The 20,296-nt window shown below is 34.7% G+C and overlaps 1 protein-coding gene across 2 annotated transcripts in view; it reads left to right on the forward strand.

Moving 5' to 3' along the window:
* LOC141814682 (phototropin-1A-like) overlaps positions 1–20,296 on the forward strand; it is a 31,070-nt gene that overhangs the window by 3,250 nt on the left and 7,524 nt on the right. For both annotated transcript variants that reach the window (XM_074702622.1, XM_074702623.1), the window contains exons 8-20: positions 81–151; positions 551–657; positions 3,761–3,810; positions 3,922–4,026; positions 5,674–5,733; positions 5,803–5,892; positions 6,427–6,503; positions 7,697–7,781; positions 8,757–8,837; positions 13,091–13,194; positions 16,798–16,847; positions 17,310–17,416; positions 17,498–17,620. In XM_074702622.1, the coding sequence (XP_074558723.1) occupies positions 81–151; positions 551–657; positions 3,761–3,810; positions 3,922–4,026; positions 5,674–5,733; positions 5,803–5,892; positions 6,427–6,503; positions 7,697–7,781; positions 8,757–8,837; positions 13,091–13,194; positions 16,798–16,847; positions 17,310–17,416; positions 17,498–17,620 (1,110 nt within the window). The remainder of the gene's footprint in view (positions 1–80; positions 152–550; positions 658–3,760; positions 3,811–3,921; positions 4,027–5,673; positions 5,734–5,802; positions 5,893–6,426; positions 6,504–7,696; positions 7,782–8,756; positions 8,838–13,090; positions 13,195–16,797; positions 16,848–17,309; positions 17,417–17,497; positions 17,621–20,296) is intronic.

The following is a 20,296-nucleotide window of genomic DNA, read 5'->3' on the forward strand; positions in this document are numbered from 1 at the left end:
TGTTTGGTTGTTTCTGCTGAATAACAACCTAGTATGAAAATTGGAAACAAGAAATTAACATTTCAATTTTTCCATCTCAGATATTTGCATCTGACAGTTTCTTGGAACTGACAGAATACAGTCGTGAAGAAATTTTGGGAAGAAATTGTAGGTGGGCAGGATTTTATTTTTTTATTTTTATTTTTCAATTTCTTGCCAAGTTTGTATTTGGTGGATCATGCAATTTTGTCTCTGCTACAATTGATAGCTTCAACCATGCACAGATCATCCTCTTATGCGCAACTGAAGTGAAAAACTAAAAAATGAATTGTGAAAGATGATTGCTGGCAGCACAATTTCCCATAGGATTTGTTAACATTTATATGCGTTATACTAATCTTCTAAAACATTTCTATTCTAATTTCTGTTGGTTTTTTTAGTATCTGAGTATATTAGAATGCATACACTAGCTGACATTAATGGCTTCAGAATATGAAAGGGCCTCAGCTCACACCTCAAAATTCAACTTTGCTGTTTCTTTTTAACTGGTGGTTTTTTTTTGGATCTGTAGGTTTCTCCAAGGCCCTGAAACTGATCCAACTACTGTGAGGAAAATCAGAGAAGCTATCAATAACCAAAGAGATGTAACTGTGCAGTTGATAAATTACACAAAAACTGGTATTGCCTATTTGTTCATTAAAATGTGAATATTGCTGTTCATTCTGGCTACTATGATTTCAGAGGACTGCACTTTCTGCTATTTTCTTAATGGGGATAAATTTATAGAGATGGCATCTTAAGGAAAGCTATGTTCCTTATTTATGCTATAATCATATGTTGCATTTTATTACAATAACATTATACTTTTGCCCAATACTTTTTTTTTCTGGCATTGATTAAGTTGGATACAGGTTCTTCTTGTACATCTCTGATTCAACAGTTAATTGACCGACTCTCTCTTTTTTTGGGGGGCCAAGTTTTACAACCTATGTGCTTGTATTTAGTGACCTCAATTTGCTCTTTGAAGATCTTGAAATTCTTTTCAGACAATATTGGCTCATGTTGGCAGAAGGATATGCCATAGTTGCATTATCACTATGATTGGGTGCACTAGCTATTACGTTTTAGAATGTTTCTCGGAAAAACAAAGTACAAGTAAATATTGTTGTAGTTATTTCCAGGACCTAATGTCACAATCATAACAACATGTTTATCATGATATTTTAATTTCATTATAGGGGGTTGTTGGAATGATGAATTTCAAGGCAACTGATAGCTTACTGCAGCAGCCTATAAAACTAAGCAATCGACATGTTAAAATCTTATATTTGATGCATTTTGCCTAGTTCTCATGCTATCTCATCTGTAAATTTGAACCAACACTCCAGTAAATGTTGCGATGAGATCCATTCTACTGCAAAATAAGCATTATCCCGTCTGATGCCTACCTATTTAATTAATCAAAGCACTATAGTTTGTTAGTATCGTTGCACTTGAAATATCACATTAGAGAACTACAGCAAATTGTAACGTTGTTCTAGGAACAACTGTTTTGTGTTTAAAATGACTTTGTATGAATGCAATTAGAGAAATGTATTTTAATTTACTGACAGGTGGTACAACTTCTGGAGTTTAACTAATGGATTTCTGGTAAATATAGTATAATTTTATATAAGGGTAGACTAAGCTGAGTCCTTATCTTTTCAACCAGTACTAGATGAACTTAGTCGTCTTATTCAAGATACACCTCCATAGCATGTTACTACTTGCAAATGTTTTTTGTATTGTTTCAAAAATTATGTGTCAGAGGTTTGCCTCTAGCTGAAACTGTATGATTTCAGTTTCATGTCATGCAAACACTCAACACCTTTCCACACGCTTCATAGCATTCTAAGATCAACTCAAATGATCTTTTGTTCCTAAAATCCCCTTCTAGTTAGCTTGCCTCCAAATATAAACATAGTAATTATAAAAAATTGGATTAAAAATTTAGAGTAATAAGGCACAAGGTTCAAAATCTCGAGTTGTGCCGAAGGTTTGGTCTTTGATCTGATTCAATATCGTGCCAACATTTTGATGGTACCAGTGTCAAATTGGAGGTAGAAAATAACCTAACTATATACTTAAGTTCCAACTTTATTTTTCATTGGAATGATTCGATTTTGACATTATTTTTGATGGAGACAAGTTAAAAAATATGTCAAGGGATGTCGAGTGTTAGCATGAAACAATACTCATCGACATAATGATACATGAGTCATTGCCTATGCTGAATGGTATTAAGTTTTAATAATTTATCGGAACAATATGTTTCGATCGTTTCACTTGGTACGGTACAAAATTTTAAACCATGATAGGTATACAAATATAACATACATTCTAGCTAATGGGTATATCTCCTAATACCAAAATGAGTTTCGTGCATTGGATGTGAGCATTGGTTCTTATAGCATGGTATTGAGATTAATCCTACAATTTTCTAAGAATTAAATAATGTTCCCAGTATTGGAGTTGATTTTCTCACGTATGAATATTTCTTGATCAACTGTTAAGAGTTGAACTCGAACAAGCTCAACTAGAATTGATAGACATACGTTTAGGATATGAATACATCTCGATATGTTGCTTTACTCTTTGTTATTGCTGGTGCTGTAGTTGATGTTTCTATTCTTTCCTTTCTATCTCTTTTTCGTACTTATGGAATTGAAGGATGAGTAATGAGAAGAAAATCTTCCTTATTGGTGTCGTTAGCTGGTGCTTTTCCTCTTCCCTTTCCTTCTCCTTTTAGTTTGTTTGTCTCTTCCCTGTGATCGGTAGACATAATCAAAGAATGCCATATCAAGAGAATTTTCATATCTTGTTCGATTTTAGATGACATGGACTAAGACCCTATTCTGGATAGGACCATTATGTTGGCACGAACAAGACAGTGACATTTACCTATGCTGTTATAGAATTAGCATCCGTTGGCTTTTGATATGCTTTAGTCATGCCAAGTGTAATGGATCAACACTTGAAAGTTGAAACTATGGATTGAGTTACAATGGATGTCTAAATTTAATTGCAGACAAACATAATTTAGTAATTGTAGAAGATCAGCGAAAGAATAATTACATTAGCTGAATATGAAATTTTTGTAAGTAAATAAATGTTGATGTAAGGATGAAGATTGGGTGGTTTAAATAAAGATGTGCTTCAGAGTGTTGTATGATTATCATATGCCTCAATTTTTATAAGATTATATGTGGGTCAAATTGTTGGACAATAAAGAACAATGATATAAATATGTTGAGATGGATACCTGTTAGAATAAAAAAAATGTCACTAAGGCAAGTCATTACATGTAATCGTGATGGATAGTAAAGCAAGAAGAGGGAACATTTTTAAAGTAGCATGAACTACGTCATAGATCACAATGCATTTGGTATTTACAAAAGTAGATTAACTAGAATTGAAGTGAAGATTTGAGGGATGAGAAAGACCAACAAAAGCTAAACATAACTGAAAGAAATGGATGTTAACTAGGTTGTACTAACAACACACTTTTACATTTGGCTCATTGGAGGGAGTAGAGCTATATAACCGATCTCAAGTTGTTGGAACACATGGCTTGCCATATTTGCACAAACCTTCTCTTTGAAAACATGCTTTTGCACTGTTTTCTTTGTAAGCTCTGATTTTTTTGACTCTCGTATTACAATCTTAGCTAGTCAATCATCTTAGAGAAGTCTTCTTGAATTCATTGAAAACCTTATATTTTTTAAATGATTTCATATCTTAGGCAAAAAGTTCTGGAATCTTTTTCACTTGCAACCCATGCGTGATCAAAAGGTATATTCTTAAGCTAGGATTATCCTTTTGTTGTTTCAGAAATTTTGACTTTGTTGTGTTACTTAGTCATGTATGTCGGCAGATTTACATGTAATTCTGCTTCTTCAACAGGGGGAAGTTCAGTATTTTATTGGTGTCCAGTTGGATGGAAGTGAGCATGTTGAACCACTCCATAACTGCATACCGGAAGAGACTGCCAAAAAAAGTGAAAAGCTGGTTAGTAGTTCTATTTGCTTGACGATGTTTGTAGGAAGATTTTCTAATAATAAACAATTAACACCATTTGCTGCTAAGTTGAAGTTAGATTTTTGTATCTTCCATATAGATGGTTCAGTGAGTACTTCAAACAAAATATTTTAAAATTGACGAATCAATTAATTAGCATGTGTCTGTTTCTAGTTATTCATGTGACTAATCAATTATTTCTATATTTGATTTCCTTTTTTGATTTATCCATCAGATTGAGAACTTTATCGTGTGATTGAGAGCTTTATTGTGTGTATAACACATTCCAATATTAGTAAAGAAATTATAAAATACCTCATACAGCAAACTATTCTTTTGCATTTATGAATTCAAATTATCTCATATTATCTACTTTAGGGGATTTCTTATCTAGACATTGTGAGAGAAAACAAATTAGAGAGTATACTGAACTGTGGAAGGTATTGAGCCTCTAGTTTGTATGCTGACTTTTTACATGAGTGCCACAAAGAAAGTCTGGAGAAGTATTTCCACCTTTAGATTAGTTGCAATATTCTCTCACTAATTGAAAGGGATGTCTCAGAAGAAAGAAAAAAAAAGCTTTATTCATCAATAATTAGGATGAGAAAACTGATGCAATTGTTTCTTACTAAATAGAAGCAGACTTCATTCATCAATAATCAGAGTTTTCCGATGCAATTGTTTCTTACTAATTAGAAGCAGACATTATTCATCAATAATTAGGATGAGAAAGCCAATGCAATTGTTTCTTACTAATTAGAAGCAGACTTTATTCATCGATAATTAGGATGACAAAACCCATGCAATTGTTTCTTACTAATTACAAGGAGTCTTCGAAGAAAAAGGCGATAGCAAAAATTGACTTCTTGTGAAACAAACTAAAGATGATGATGATCCATTAGTTTCTTACTCATTAGAAAGCTGTCCAAGAAAAGATAATGACGAAACCATGCTTCACAAACATGGTGAGTTGCTACTTTGCTTTTTGAAGACTACGAAAGAAAGATGCCGATAACTTACCAATGTTTGGTTCTTGTTGGTCCAGGAGATTGACATTGTTGCATGAGTTTATAAAAAAGCTTAGGATCCCATGTAATTCATTCATCTTTGAACTTATTATATATATATATATATATATATTCTCTTCATGTGTTTTGAGTCTTTTCTGAGGCCTGGTGCTACATCAATTTGGTAATAAACTGGTGCTTTATCAATTTGGTACTTCAACATTTCCGTGTTGCATGAGGCAGCCTATCCCTTAATAACAGGAAAGTTGCTATTCCTATGGTGAATCCCTGTCATATAGTCATGCAGAAACAATCTAACCATGACCCCCGTAACTTCTTTATAATTTGGACTATATATAAATATTTTAATTGAACAATTTTTTGATTGTTCCTTTGAAATTTTCAGTTCATATCAAATAACCTTTGATATTTATAGGTGATGAGCAGGTTTATAATCTTGACATGTTTAAAGTATGAACATTTCATGGATATCCAGTCTAGTGTAGTCATCTCAATCTAGCACAAACCTTAATTTCATTGCCTCTTTTCATTAAGATTCCGCATCTTTGCATTTCCATTTCCTCTTCTGATTTTTAGATTTAATTACAACTGGCAACTGCTTTACATTTAGGTGAAAGAAACTGCAAATAATGTTGATGAAGCTGTTAGAGAACTCCCAGATGCTAATTTGGTAAGCTCCATTAATTTTCTTTTTGTCATAGTCATTATTATTCTCATCATATTTGGGGATTATGTGCAGAAACCAGAGGATCTATGGGCTAATCATTCAAAGTTGGTTCTCCCAAAGCCCCACATGAAGAGTAATCCATCATGGAGGGCCATCCAAAAAGTATGTGATACTGAAGTATACAAGGCTTACTTAGGCCATATAATTTAGTTAATATCACTGTTTCCCTCTTTAAGTGGGCTGCATAGAAATTTCCAATGATTAAGCTGTCATAGATTGAGGAAGGGCATCTTACCGTTACGCAGAAGAGGCTGTTTTCATGAATTGAACCTTGTTTTCCTATGTTGCAAGATTCTTTTTAGGAAAAACAATCTTTCTGTTGCTTTCTGTCAAAAAATACCCGAAAAGAAAAGAAGAGAGAAAAGATGACAAATCTTTTTATTAATTAGCTTGTTTAATGTTATGTTACTTCCTTTTAATAAAATATAAGTTAATCTGTTCTATTGTTCCATCTGCGAGGGAGGAATTTGCTGATTGAACAAGTAAGATAAACTGGTTTCATCAGTTTTAGTGGCAAGAAGCACAAGGCACAGTTAGCTGTCTTGATAGAAATTTAGTTTAAATAACTTAAGGAATATTCATGGTTTTTGTTATTTATGATGTAGTTTAAATATATTCAATGTTAATTTTCTGCAGATTCTAGGTAGTGGAGAAACGGTAGGGTTGAAACATTTCAGACCTGTTAAACCTTTGGGCTCAGGTGATACTGGCAGGTGACTATACTCTAGATTTAGTTGCAGTCAGCCTATGACACTAATCCATTATTTGTATGTGTTGTTTACTTTTCTTGCTTAATATGTGTTTTACTGTAACCAGTGGCCACATTTCATCTTATAATTTTTGCTTTATAGTATTAAAAAAATATGCCTTGTTAATTTTTGATTTGTAGGATGTGCCTATTTTGTAAAATCTCTACCACTGTTAAGGTGTTTGATATATATTTTATGAACTTGAACCGACACAATTTTGTAACATGGAGATACCCTTGTTCGCTGCTTCAATACTTTGTAAAAAGCTACATTATTAATTTTGGAAGTGTGGACTGTGGATAGCTTGCAGCGTTCCTAAGAATACTTTTTTCCCTTCTATGCCCCCTCATCCAAGAAGCATCACAAAGCAAAGCACATTAGGCGAGGAAATCCAGAGTCCCATTTGGATCTTTCACCTTTTCTAGTTCTCTCTTTTGGTTAGCCATTCCAAGCATTATAAGCAACTTTTCTTACCACATCTTAGAAATAATCTCTCTGGGATCATCTCCATGCTTCAGATTATTACAATACCACCAGACTTACTAAACATGATTAACAAGTGAGGCCCAAACCAAAAGTCATGCTTGTAATCACTTCCCTCCTCAAACTAACTCAACCTATTCTAATTCCCAAACTTCTCAAATTAAACTCCAAAAATTCTTTCTCCTAAGCATGGAACTCAGTACAATTTCCATTTGTACATGCCCTTAGCATCATCAGGATTCAGGAGCATCCTTACAAAATGGACATAGGATGCAGAAAGAAATCAGGATTAGCAAAGTTAGATCACATTCTATATGTTGACAATTTACCCCAACCAAGCTTCCAAAAAATATCTTGACCCTTTGAGTCCAATGATGTTGACAAGTCTGAGTATCATCCAGCAAATCACTTACTTTTGTCTCTAAATTTTATAAGGTTAGGTGTTAGGAAATATTTTATATTCAACATGTGTATCAATTTGTTTTCTTCAACATTTGAATTTTAACCAATGTAATCAACTTGCTTATTGAGAATAAATGCTTATAATTCTAGTACGAGTTTGAAGTTATTAGCTATTTCATTTTATCTGGTGTTGTTTTAAGTGCTTGGTTCAACTACTTATGTTCGTATATTTAACTCATTGATCTGAGGACTCTATATGCTTTGGATGGCAGTGTCCATTTGGTGGAGTTGGTAGGTACTGGAGAATACTATGCTATGAAGGTTATGGATAAAAGTGTCATGCTCAACCGTAACAAGGTAAGCCCTGGTAGTTGACCACATACTTACAAAATTGACAGATTTTATGGATTACAAAAGGGTTCTTTCTATTGCCCAATCCAATTATCACGGTTTGGCTTGGTTCGACTTGGTTCAGCCAGAACTAGTCCAATTTGTGTGTGAATTGTGCCTGGTTTAAACACAAGGCAAACCAAATCAACAGATACAATCCTCAATTGGCCAATCTAACACCAAATCAAACCTAAATAGGATTTAATTTGATTATATCAGTATTAAAACATCTTGGTTCAGCTCTAGATAATCTTAATTTCTGCTAATATTTCACAATTAACTCTTCTAATCCTTGAATAACAGCTTAATCAAACCTCGTAAGCCACCACCACTGCCACTACTACTACTACTACTACTATAGTAATTATTATTATGAGGAGTTTAATTTTTTTTTAATGTATAATGATGGAGAATAGTGTCTCTTGGCCTGGCTCAAAAAAAAAAAACTTCTTTTTCAAAGGGAAAAAAATATTTTCTGTTAACTGACGTTTTGTTTATCAACCAGAACATCAGAAAGCAAGTAAATACTCTATTGAATTCAGCTTTTCAAGAGATAAATGGAGCCTAAGTTTTTTGTTGCATTTCAAATTCAATTTTTTTACTAACCAGACTCATTTACACTCTATGTATATGCTGTATGCATTTTCTTATCTTTGTGCATTGGCTTGTGTCTTTGACCACGACAAAAAGAGTTCCTGATTTGCAGTATTATTTCCCTCATAATATAACTTTTTTTCTTAAATTAAGAATCGGATCAATCTTGGATTCAAACTCTGGACAAAAATGAAATAATATTTTCTTCCAAGATAACTATGGCGCAAGACCTTGGTCTTTGCTTTTCATCAATGCCATTCTTTTTTTCCTGTGTTCTCTGTTGTTTATAATATTTAATTTTATGCATCACCTGTTTTTTTTTTTTTTTATCACTTGGTGTTTCTTCAGGTGCATAGAGCCTGTGCAGAAAGAGAGATACTTGATATGTTGGATCATCCTTTCCTTCCTACATTATATGCATCCTTTCAGGTAATTCACTGCAACCTTTTTTTTAGTTGAATTTTTAAGTCCACTTAGGCAAATAAGTGGCTGTCTGATAGTATCTTTATAAACCTCTTGGTGAGGATTGGGAAACTTATTATCTAGTGATGTTTGTAAGACCAGGGAACCAGGCAATTGAAAATGTCTAAAGACTAGATTCACATTGCAGCTGCTTGTTTTTGTTCTAGATAAATTTAGTGAAGAATAACATATTATCATATACAAGGCTAAAGCTTTTACACGACCTCCAAATATCTTGTCATAAGTTACATTATTTCTGAAAAGAGAAACATTTCAGCGCCCATAAAGGATGTAATAATCATTTGCCTTTTTCTAAAATTTTCTACACAAGGAGGATTTTCATTACTGGTATAGAAGTTATCCAAGTATGAGTTCAATGAGAAACTAATTTTGCTATATGATTTTCAAATACTAAGGACTAGATCCATCTTACAAGGATTGAAATACTAGTCCATACTACTCTGTACTTGTTGGGCAGCTCATATTGTGCTAGGTGCTTGTGGCCATGTGTTTTTCTGATAGTGGCAGCTACAAAAAAAAAAAAACTTTTTTACTTGTCATAAGTTGTTTTTCTGATAGTGACAATAATTTTTCACCTAAAAAAGCACCTCAAAAAGCATGCCAAAAATCATGCCTCCTGGAGAGAAGAAGTTTGTTCTTGAGGAGAGCTAGGTGCAAAGGAGTGAACGAACTGTGGGTTCACTTGCTTCTCTCATCAGTAGGGAATCTAGGGAGGACTAATTGAGTTTCCTACGTTTTGTGGGTAGGCTTGTCTAAGTTGCCTTAGTAGGGAATTTTTTGCTTTCATACGTTTTGTGGGTAGGCTTGTCTAAGTTGCCTTATATTTTTTGCTTTCATAGGCACTGTATCTCTTTTCGAATAATTTTTGACAAACCACTGTATCTTATTATTTTGTTGTGTTGAAAGCTGGTTGTTCTGGAATGCACAAGAGTTATTCAGAGTATTGCATATACAACCTGATTGCATGGTGTGGGTGATTCACACATTCAGGGCAATCTGCAGAGGATGGTTTGAGACAATGACTTCATATCTACCTTATTAGGCTTATTAGGAATTCCTTGGTATGTCAATATCAACAAGTTAGTTATAATGACCTCAATTTCACAACTTGTATTGAGCTGGAGGTGCTAGATTGAAGGAGTGCATCTAGGTTCTGTAGTGGGCACAACAATCAGAATAGAAGATACATTATGGGCATGACAAGAAATTTAATAAACATCTCATCATCATTGAACGAGCTATGAAATTTAGCAAACTTTTCGTACTTCTTTATTAAGAAGTTAAGGTATTGTTTCTCCTTTTTGGCAATAAAGGTCATAGATATGTTGCAAGATTAGAACTTATGTGGTACTTCATCGAGTAAGAGTTAGTGATTGGGAGATAATGCAATCAGGTCAATACCATTTAACTATGTATCATGAATAATGTCATCATTCATCAGTATGGTAACTAACAAGATTACATCACAATGCATGTGAAGAGATTGGAGGAGTGTTACATGATGAACACTATTGTTAAAGAAAACCATCTGATGTGGAGGCTAGGCTGTATGAATCCCTTTCATGAGGGAGGCTACATAATCTATACATGGTAGAATATAAAAACCTAATTGAGCATTTGAATATTACGGAGGGGCTTGTGGAGGTAACTAAGCTTAGTGACAAGGCATGCACAAACAATTGATTACTTTGTTACCCATTTTGTTTGTTGTTTTTTGGAAGACAATCCAAATTGGTAGGAGATCAAGATGGCGCTTTAGGAGGTGGCCACTGAAATTATTGCATTTATTGGCAAAGGAGAAAATTGTCACTCAGATTCAAGAGTAAATGCACTAGTTATACAAAGGGAGTAACCTCTTGTGCTATTATCTCAGTAGTGCAGATCTCAATTCAAAGTCAAATCAGAAGTTTGAAATTCCATTCTATCACTCAAAGCAAGTAGAATTTATTTTTTCATTGTTTTTTTGAGATAGAAATAGTGTAGAGTTCACAATACCAATTGGATCAGTTGATTTCACACTGGGGACTTACAATGGGAGAGGAATTTGGTGTCAAGGAAGGAAATTCAATATTAATTGACAAAGGGGAAGACAGATCAATAACTACAAAAGGTCGACAAAGATAAAAGACAAGGTATGGTTCACCTCTCTCCTTCTTCCTCCACTCATTCTTCAACTCCCCGTCTTTCTTTCTTTTAGCTGACACCAACACTTTCTCCTTCTGGCCAAGCATTGAGACATCAACAAATAACAAGACTTCAACACTGAAAAATAATAAACAGTCAAGATTGAAAATGTTGTTGCTGTCATCTTAAACGAAAAAACTTTATCTCACAGCCTAGTATTCAATTTATATTGTGCAGTGATGTTTGCAACAAGTTGTGTTTTGAGATGTTCAATTTAGTTATGACTAAGACCTTAAATATGAGAGATGAGTTGGAGTGGAAGTCATTGTTGTCAGCATAGTTAGATTTAGTTTATCTTGACTATAATACATCTTGGGTTAGGTGCCTTTCTTCCCAAAGCTAAGAATCTAAGTACATCAAACGGTATCACTATGACTCAGCTAAGGGAATTCTAAACGAGGGGGGGGGGGGGGGGGGCATAGGAGGTGAATTCACATGATAGCAAAAGGTGTAGAAAAACTTTTCTATGGAGACATACTGAGTAGATATGGGGTGGACGACACATATAGTGAGCTCAAGTGGCACAATGTTTCTTCAAAGTCCAAATAGACAAAGTGCAGACTTATTATTTATCTGAGGGTGGAGTGATCAAAGGTGTAAATAGGTTATGCCTGAGCACAAGGGTCTCTTGCTCAGGCTAGGTGTAGGTATGATGTAGAATTGGGTATTAATGTGTGCAATGGTAGTGCAAAGTGAGAGGAGTGAGATTGTGTTTGGAGTGTTTCCTTAGGGTTTCAGATTAAGTAGAATTCGTGAGGATAGAAACTTGCTAGGAAATTCACTTATCCTGATTCACTTGTCCCAATAAAATAAATGGAAAATTCTGTTGTAGGATTGAAAGCTGGTTTTTGCATTGTGATGGTGGTTTTTCTCTTGGGGAATGTATTGAAGGCATGTCATTATCACAGGGCTCATGAAGATCGGACAATAGAGAGCTTATAAAGAAGAGTTTTGTTCTTAAGGAGAGCTTTAGATAGCTCAGGAATGTGCAGTGAGATTTTTATTTTCTCTGTTGAGGTTAAGATGGGAGGGTTAAGAAGGATTTTGGACACTACAGGAAACAGTTTGATCAAATTTTATTATTAGCTAGGTGTAGACCACACCATGCTATATTGCTTATGTTTTTCTTCTTGTGTGTTTATATTTGTTACCTTATTTCAAAGGAGGTTGTCTTTGGTACTTAACCCATTTGGTATAGTGCTTTTCTGTGAAGATAAATTGTGTTACATGGCATTAGTGACTGTTTTTTATATTTAATTGTACCAACTTCATTATACAGAGGATAGTTTGAGATGGCAGATTTGAGGATATATCTTTGAGGTCGATTCTTCTAATATTTCTTGGTGGTGCACTACCAACAGGAGGAGCTAGAGAGGCCTAAGCCTCAACGATACAGTCAGTATTTATGGGTTAGTTGAATGAGCGGTACCCAAAATGTTTCAAGCGATACACATTTTTCAGTTTGTGCGTTGTTACAATATGGTAGAAGATTGTATTGATACACATTTTTCATCTTGGATTTTGATATATTATTTATTTTGTTAAGGGATCCCCGAGATCATTCTCAAACTAAAATCATAAATGCCTCCATATTGTAGAAATCATATCTATGATAATGATCTGCTTCTATTATAGAGACTAACTTACAATAGCAGTTCTTCAGTGATGGTAGATGTTTTTTTATCTGATTGATATTGTAATTTGTAAATAAAACATTATATTCTCAAACTAAAATCATAAATGCCTCCATATTGTAGAAATCATATCTATGATAATGATCTGCTTCTATTAGAGACTAACTTACAATAGCAGTTCTTCAGTGATGGTAGATGTTTATTTATCTGATTGATATTGTAATTTGTAAATAAAACATTATACTCATCTTATTGCATCATTTACTAATCACTTTTTTACAACCATCTATTTTTAACTACGATCTAAAGGTATTTGTTGATGCCCAATATACACTAATGTGTCTCTGAAGAATAATAACCAGGTATTATCATATATTGCAGACAAAAACACATATATGTTTGATAACAGATTACTGCCCTGGTGGAGAGCTTTTTTTACTTCTGGATAAACAACCTGAGAAGGTCCTCAAGGAAGATGCTGCTAGGTAGTTATCATGCATACTTTTCTAACTGGTGATTCTTTTATTTCTTTGCATACTACCTATAAATAAATTAAATATGCCATAAAAAGTTATCTAGGAAGTGGTATGGATTTTTGAGAGTATTTTCTTCTATGTGACCTAAAATCTCTTTTTAAGATTTATGTAGCTGTTAATCATGGATTCTATCTTCCCTTGCATTCTTATTCTATTAATTCTATAATGCTTAAGAGAATCGAGAGTTATATTTTTAAATTCTTTGGTATGACAAGTTGTTGCATAACTTCTTGGTGAACTTGATATTGACATTGGTTATAGTAGGGTTGCTGCAACAGTAAAGTTGTTACTATGTGACCTTGTGGCCATGGGTTTGAGTCGCTGAAACAACCTCTTGCAATGCAAGGTAAGACTGCATATAATAAATCCAATGTGGTCCGATCCTTCCTCGGGACGTCAAGACCCCGCATTGTCGGGAGCTCTGTGTACCAAGCTGGGGTTGCTGCAATATTTCAGAATAGATTTATTACAAATGGTCAAACAGTAGTGTAAATGTCAGGTGATAACTGAAGCAATGCCTTTCAAAGTGTGACCTACTTAACATTCTTTTGATATTCCTTTGTTGATAATTTAGCGTAACTACCAAATTATAACCACCAATTACCATTGTCTCCTTATCAGAAGGATGTTTGGTTAACTTAGACAACTCTTGTATTGTTCAGGCAATAAATTCCTTCTGGGTGTATTTTAAAACATTAAGCTTAGAAATTTTCCAATCTCTTCTAGGTGCAACATGATCGTGAAGATTATGTGTGTTGTTCTTGATTAGAGTGTCCATCTACTGTGCTCAAGCCTTAAGTTCTGAAGTAATGAGCAGTCGAGAACTTCACAAGTTTCCATGGTCCCATATAAATACCTAAAATCTTCTCATTTTCAGTTTTTAAAGAAGTGATATAGTTATGTGTCACTGTTAGCCTCCAAATGTTGATTCCGAGAGGAGTGGTAAACATTTTTCTCAACTTTAGAAGGCTTCATCTACAAGGATCACACCTTTACTTTGTTGCACTTAAGGATTCACAAGTATCATGGTCACCATATCTTCAACTTAAAAAGTTGGTTTACAAGCACCATGATTTGTCATGACCTGGGGTATTTTCCCATGTACCAGGAGGTACTCCACCTAATCATATTTTGATAGAAAAAATCCAGCATGTATTTGATTTTCAGCATGTCAGGAAAATCTTTTAGCAAGAAACTCTATATATGCTTGAATTTTATCTTAATTAAGAATCTAATAATTCAATGTGTTAAAATTCTCATTTCAACTTTGTGGTTCCACTTGAGCATATAGTAAAAGGAATAAATTTTCTATCACCTATAAATAATCTTATATGTTTTACTCTCCAATTTTAGATATTTCATGTTTGTTTAAAATAAGAAAATCTATTAAGAAGTGAACTACTAGAGTCAGGATCTCAAAGAAAAAATTTATAATAGCGAATCACAAATAACTGTAACATGTTTTGCACATTATTATGGAACATGATTTGATCAAAACATTTCCCTATTTTGCAATAGGGGAAAATATTGCCTTGTCTCTTTCAAAATTGTGGTTGCAACAATTGTTCAATATTTCTTCATATTTGCTTATGTGATGTGCATGATTATAAAGTAGACATTAGATATATCATAGAGAGAAGAAGCTACAACCATTAGTGCAAGATAAAAATTTACCCTAGTTACAAAATCATAACAACATATGTTAGAATGGGGCTAAAATATTCCATTTATGACGCTAGCTGCTAAGGACATGGCCAATCATTGAAAGGATGGTATTTTTGTAAATCCGGGTGGATATCAGCCAACTTAGCCCTTTAGGGTTCTTTGAATTGTTTAACCTCTTAGGTTTACATATAGAAATATTTCTTAGGTAAACATACAGAAGATATGATATTCATATGTTATTCAAAAAATCATTTTCTCACCACCAACTTGAATGAATTATCATAATCATTGATATAGCTGACTTATAATGATGGAATGTCCATGTGTGGATGTTCATCACCAAAAGGTGATAGTGGGCATTATTTGTGTAAATTAGTATAATAAAAAATTTGACCTTTTTATTGACTGGGTCGATTTTCTTTAGTGTTAGAGGTGTTGGTCTCAAACATGCGTACATGTTATTCAAGTGTTCAAAGTAATTAATCGAGTTGTAATAAGACCCAAGAATTAGGGTCATCTGGAAGTTTTAACATTCATGACCTTACTTGGAACTGAGTCGAGTAATAAATGGATTTGTTGTATGACCTACTAGAGATGGGGATAATTCACATTAGCACAATAGGAATCTTGGATCTTCAATCTTGAAACTTGAATCTTAATTCACCTGGATAAAATTCAAAATATAATATGATTAGCCTAGATTGGCTTTTAAGATCTGCGCCGCTGCAGTCTCGCTGCTCACGTGAGCATTGTGATTAGTTTAAACTCACCATTCATGATAGTAGTAGAACTCACCAACAGTTTGATCTATTTCTCATATAATTGTTTTCACGATCTTCCTATATAGTCATGCATGTCATATCTAGCCCACCCTCGATTTAGTTCCACATTAGAGGTTCTGGGCTTAAGGAGAGGTTATACGTTTAGACAAGTGAATTACCATTAACTTTTCAACATTTTGGGCCAATGATTGATCTTGATAAGTTAATAGATTCGAACTCTCATTTGTTTGGATTGTTATAGTGAAGGTTTAAAATCTTGTTTCGAGCTAGGAAATTGGTTCCTGACCGAAAAACTAGATGTGTGGATCATGCTGCTGCTGGTGCCTATGTTGATCCTCAACAGTAGGATGCTACTGGTGGGGAAAAGAGTAGAAAGTTGGAGAAGAAGCTACCTGGTTGGTGCTTGTCTCCTGCCTCCTGCGTTGCACAGTAGGTTTTGAAGTATCCATTGTGCTAGTTGGTGAGAGAAATGAGATGGTTCACCTATGCCAACCATCACAAATGGTTTTTAAAAATCATGGTCATAATTAGACCAAGGAGCCTAATTATAGGCATGGTGAGGTTTGTCTATGACTTTGGTGGTCGAGTTGCCATTAGCTTGTCCTTAAATATTGCCAGTTAGAAATGATAATATGCTATGGTTGGACTTGTGCATTTGATGAAGACAGTAAGCTTTACTTGAGGGAGATTTTAGTATAGGCAATGGTGGCTGAGTTGTCATTGGTTGGGTCTTACATTTAACTGGTTAGGAGTGATTATATGTGATGACGTCTGCATTTGATGTAGATATTAAACTTTAATTGAGGGATGTTCCATTGACATATCACCAAGCGCTTGATGTGAAGAGAGTACTAAGAAAACAATTTTACCAATTTTGCACTATTATTTATTCAACATAGTATAGCTCACTTGAATTTCTTCAAACTCTGATTTTAGACATTGTCATTCATTGGAAGAAGTCTGCAATTGTTCTTCTCATCCTTGAAACACGTGTTAGAGTATTTCAAGCAAAACACACTTTTTTTTAATTCTAAGGTATTCATTTTCTGTTTCTAAAGAGTAATTACTTTCCTTCAATGCTGCTGAGGGCATCCTATTTGTACAGGTTCTATGCTGCAGAAGTAGTTGTAGCACTTGAATACCTTCACTGTCAAGGTATGCAGATAGCTCTTTGTAACTCTGAGCTGTTAATACCTATTTTTGTTCTGAAAAATGTCTCCTTTCTCAAGTAAGTGACTGAATCAGCATGCACGGCACGACACCGACACTATATGGTTCTGACTGGAGACTAAAACTCTGGTTCAGAATGTATTTCAAACCTGAGCTGTTAATACCTATTCTTGTTCTGAAAAATGTCTCCTTTCTCAAGTAAGTGACTGAATCAGCATGCACGGCACGACACCGACACTATATGGTTCTGACTGGAGACTAAAACTCTGGTTCAGAATGTATTTCAAACCTTGACTAGTTGTATATTTATTTTTCTTGGACTCACTTGTGGTAATGTAGAATAACACCTTTAGCTTAACTTAATGAACTAGCAAAGATTTTTCTGTTGAATTTCTATGTTATGTATGCATGTCTTTTTGATGTTTAATGTCTGCTTATTTGCTATAGGTATCATATACCGGGACCTGAAACCAGAGAATATCTTGCTTCAGCGTGATGGCCATGTTTCTTTGACAGATTTTGATTTATCATGTTTGACACCTTGCAAGCCTCAGGTGGGTTGATTATTTGCCACCATTATATATGAAACTGGAAATGCTATCTTTACTTACAATTTTTTTCGGCATCCATCTCAGCTTTTCCTCCCAAATGTTGAGGGTAAGAAGAAATGGATAAATGGAAGGGCTCCTCCAATATTTGTAGCTGAGCCAATGCGTGCATCAAATTCATTTGTTGGAACCGAAGAATACATTGCACCGGTATGTATTTTTTGAATGAGTCAAGATCCTCCTTCATACAATACTTCTAGATGGTCTCTGTGCCACTACCTTGCAAAAGCCAATATGGGTATTCTATGTAAGAGGTACTATGACTTATTAAGTTATGAGTGTCGTCCTACATTAGATATTTTAATTTTAGAGTTTATGTTGAGTCCTATATATGCATGTGATAATTGTCTGTTAGAATAGCAGCAATATAAGAGTTCTTTCCCGTTTTCTACACAGTGGTCAGGTTTTCCAAAAGAAATCCCCTTAAAGTGGAGGCTGCCGATGCTAATGGCCTCCTCTCATCTAATCTATCTTTGTTGATAGTGGCCCAAACAGCTTGAAGATGTCTTGTGGCTCGAACCAACACTAGTACACTTGGTCCTTCATAAAGCTGAAATCCAATGGCATCCAGACAATGCATTGGTGCCTATCAAGTGCACGTAGTTTACGTGCCCATGAGGTTCCATCCCCTAGCTTCTTCCCTCCATCATCCCCTCCTTGGTCGCCGCTTGTCATGTGGTTGCCAACTAAGACATGCCAATGACCACCTCTCCTTGCCTAGGATCTTCATCACTTGCCTCTCCTTGGTCTTAATGTCTTCTTGTAGCAATGCTCGACCATTGACAGATCTACTCTATCAGTGCCTCTTTTCTTCTTGTTGCATTTTCAGTCTTCATCACAACCTGAGTCCTCACGTTCCCTGTTCTTTTACAATCACCAAACTTGTTTTTCTTTTTTGCTTCCTTTTCCAGCAGCAACTGCTTGCATCTTCTTCCTAGCTTCTCTCCTCTCGTGGTCTTTCTCATAAACATGCTTTTCTTTGGCGCTTCTTGATAATGCTTTCTCCAGCAACCCAATCGGCATCAACAACCCTTTCTTGATTTCTTTTACAAATCTCATTTCTTCCTAGGGTTTAACTTTTGCTTTCTTGTTGCATCATTATAGCTTCTAGATTCTTCTAGATTGGCTCAATTCCTTCCTGTGTTTGTCGTGTCCTACAAGATGCTATCTTTCTAGTATACTCTAGGATTGTTGAGTGTTTTCCTTCTCTCTTCATCCATTTGTCATGCTCCACTATATTTTCTATCATGAGGAGAAGCTCGCTTGAGAGACCCTTCTCTTGGTATTTAGCTCATTCTCTCAGTTGCCTCCTGAGCCTCATCAAATGCTTTTCTTCTCCCCTTTTCTTTACTCAGTTGTTTGCTAGTATATGCGCTGCCACAAGGAGATGCTCATTTGAGAGACTTGTTTCATGCGGTCATGCTTCATTCTCTCCTTATCAACGTGTTGAGATGAGGTCAAGGAATTGATGTTTGTATGCTGCATCTACTCTTTACAAAACTTTATTTTGCCTGTGTATGAGAATTGTGTTGTCATTTTCTTTGTGGTAATAACTTTAGTTAGTTTACATTCTATTGGGAGGACTTCTCTAGTTTATGATAAGTTGGACACAAGATTTATGCTCCAACTTGAGGGGTGCATATTAATAGGTATATCTATTAGGTTATTTGTAGTGGGTTTAGTCCTGTGTTGAGGATTTATGTTTCTTCTTAGATATACAGGTAATAGATGTGTCTCACGATAAGAAGAAATAGAAGTTATTCTCCACTTTCTTCATTACTGATGCAACACAAACGTGTAGTAACTAAAGATTACCTGTTGATTCACACGTAACAACCAGGAAAATCTCAAGAAAAATAGGAAAACAGGATTGACCATTTGATTCACATAGAATAGCTAGGAAAATCTTGAAAATAGAACACTCAAAATAATTTTATTAATCTTCAATCGTCCCCTTAACCAAAAACTACACTCTTATTTATTGAACGAGCTACAATAAGCAAATCTGGAAAATATTTCCCAAAATGGAAAGTACATATTTAAGGAATAAAAATATCATATCATGCCTAAGAAATAAGGAAATCAAATCGGAATCAAAATTCGATTTCCTAGGCTGATTTATTGGCAAAATAAAATTCAATTAAAAATGAAAAAAATGCAAATTTAAAGGTTGAATGAAGGAATTTGTCCGGAATCCACCAATTTGGATATTTTTGCCTTATTTGGCCTTGGAATCTTACACTACGTTATTCCCCTAGGGTGGAAAGAATTCACCCTTGAATGCCCAACTACATCTAGTGATGAAATCCTCTACCTTCCCATGAATATGAGTTTTATTGGGTAGTGGAAGTACATCAATATGGTGTTGAATATTTTTGCAATGGTGGTAACTCCTTTGGCAAGTTGGCGGGAAAAGCATTAGAAGATTTCTCTTTCAATGGCTTGACAACATCTGGAATAGTTACTTCGGGACTCGCCTCTTTGTCAAACATAATGAATACGATGTTAGATTCTTCTATCTCGTCTTTGAACTTTAGTAGAGATAATATATTGACTCTTGGGTAGCAACATATTTTTTTTTATTAGAATATGAAACTGTAGGTATTGTTTTGACCATTAAGATGAACTAATTTATTATATTGCCATGGTCTCCTGAACAAAAGGTGGCATGCATCCATGGTTACCACGTCACACCAAATCTGATCTTTGTAATTGTTTCCCATAGAAAATGAAATCAACACTTGTTTAGAAAGTGTTACCTCACTTCCCTTTTGCAACCAAGTGAGTTTGTAAGGCTTGGGGTGTTTTTCAATTTTGATGTTTAAT

This window comes from Curcuma longa, chromosome 21 (assembly GCF_044706935.1).
Source record: "Curcuma longa cultivar G26 ecotype Majalengka, Jawa Barat chromosome 21, ITB_CL_G26_1.1, whole genome shotgun sequence".
Classification (NCBI taxonomy): domain Eukaryota; kingdom Viridiplantae; phylum Streptophyta; class Magnoliopsida; order Zingiberales; family Zingiberaceae; genus Curcuma; species Curcuma longa.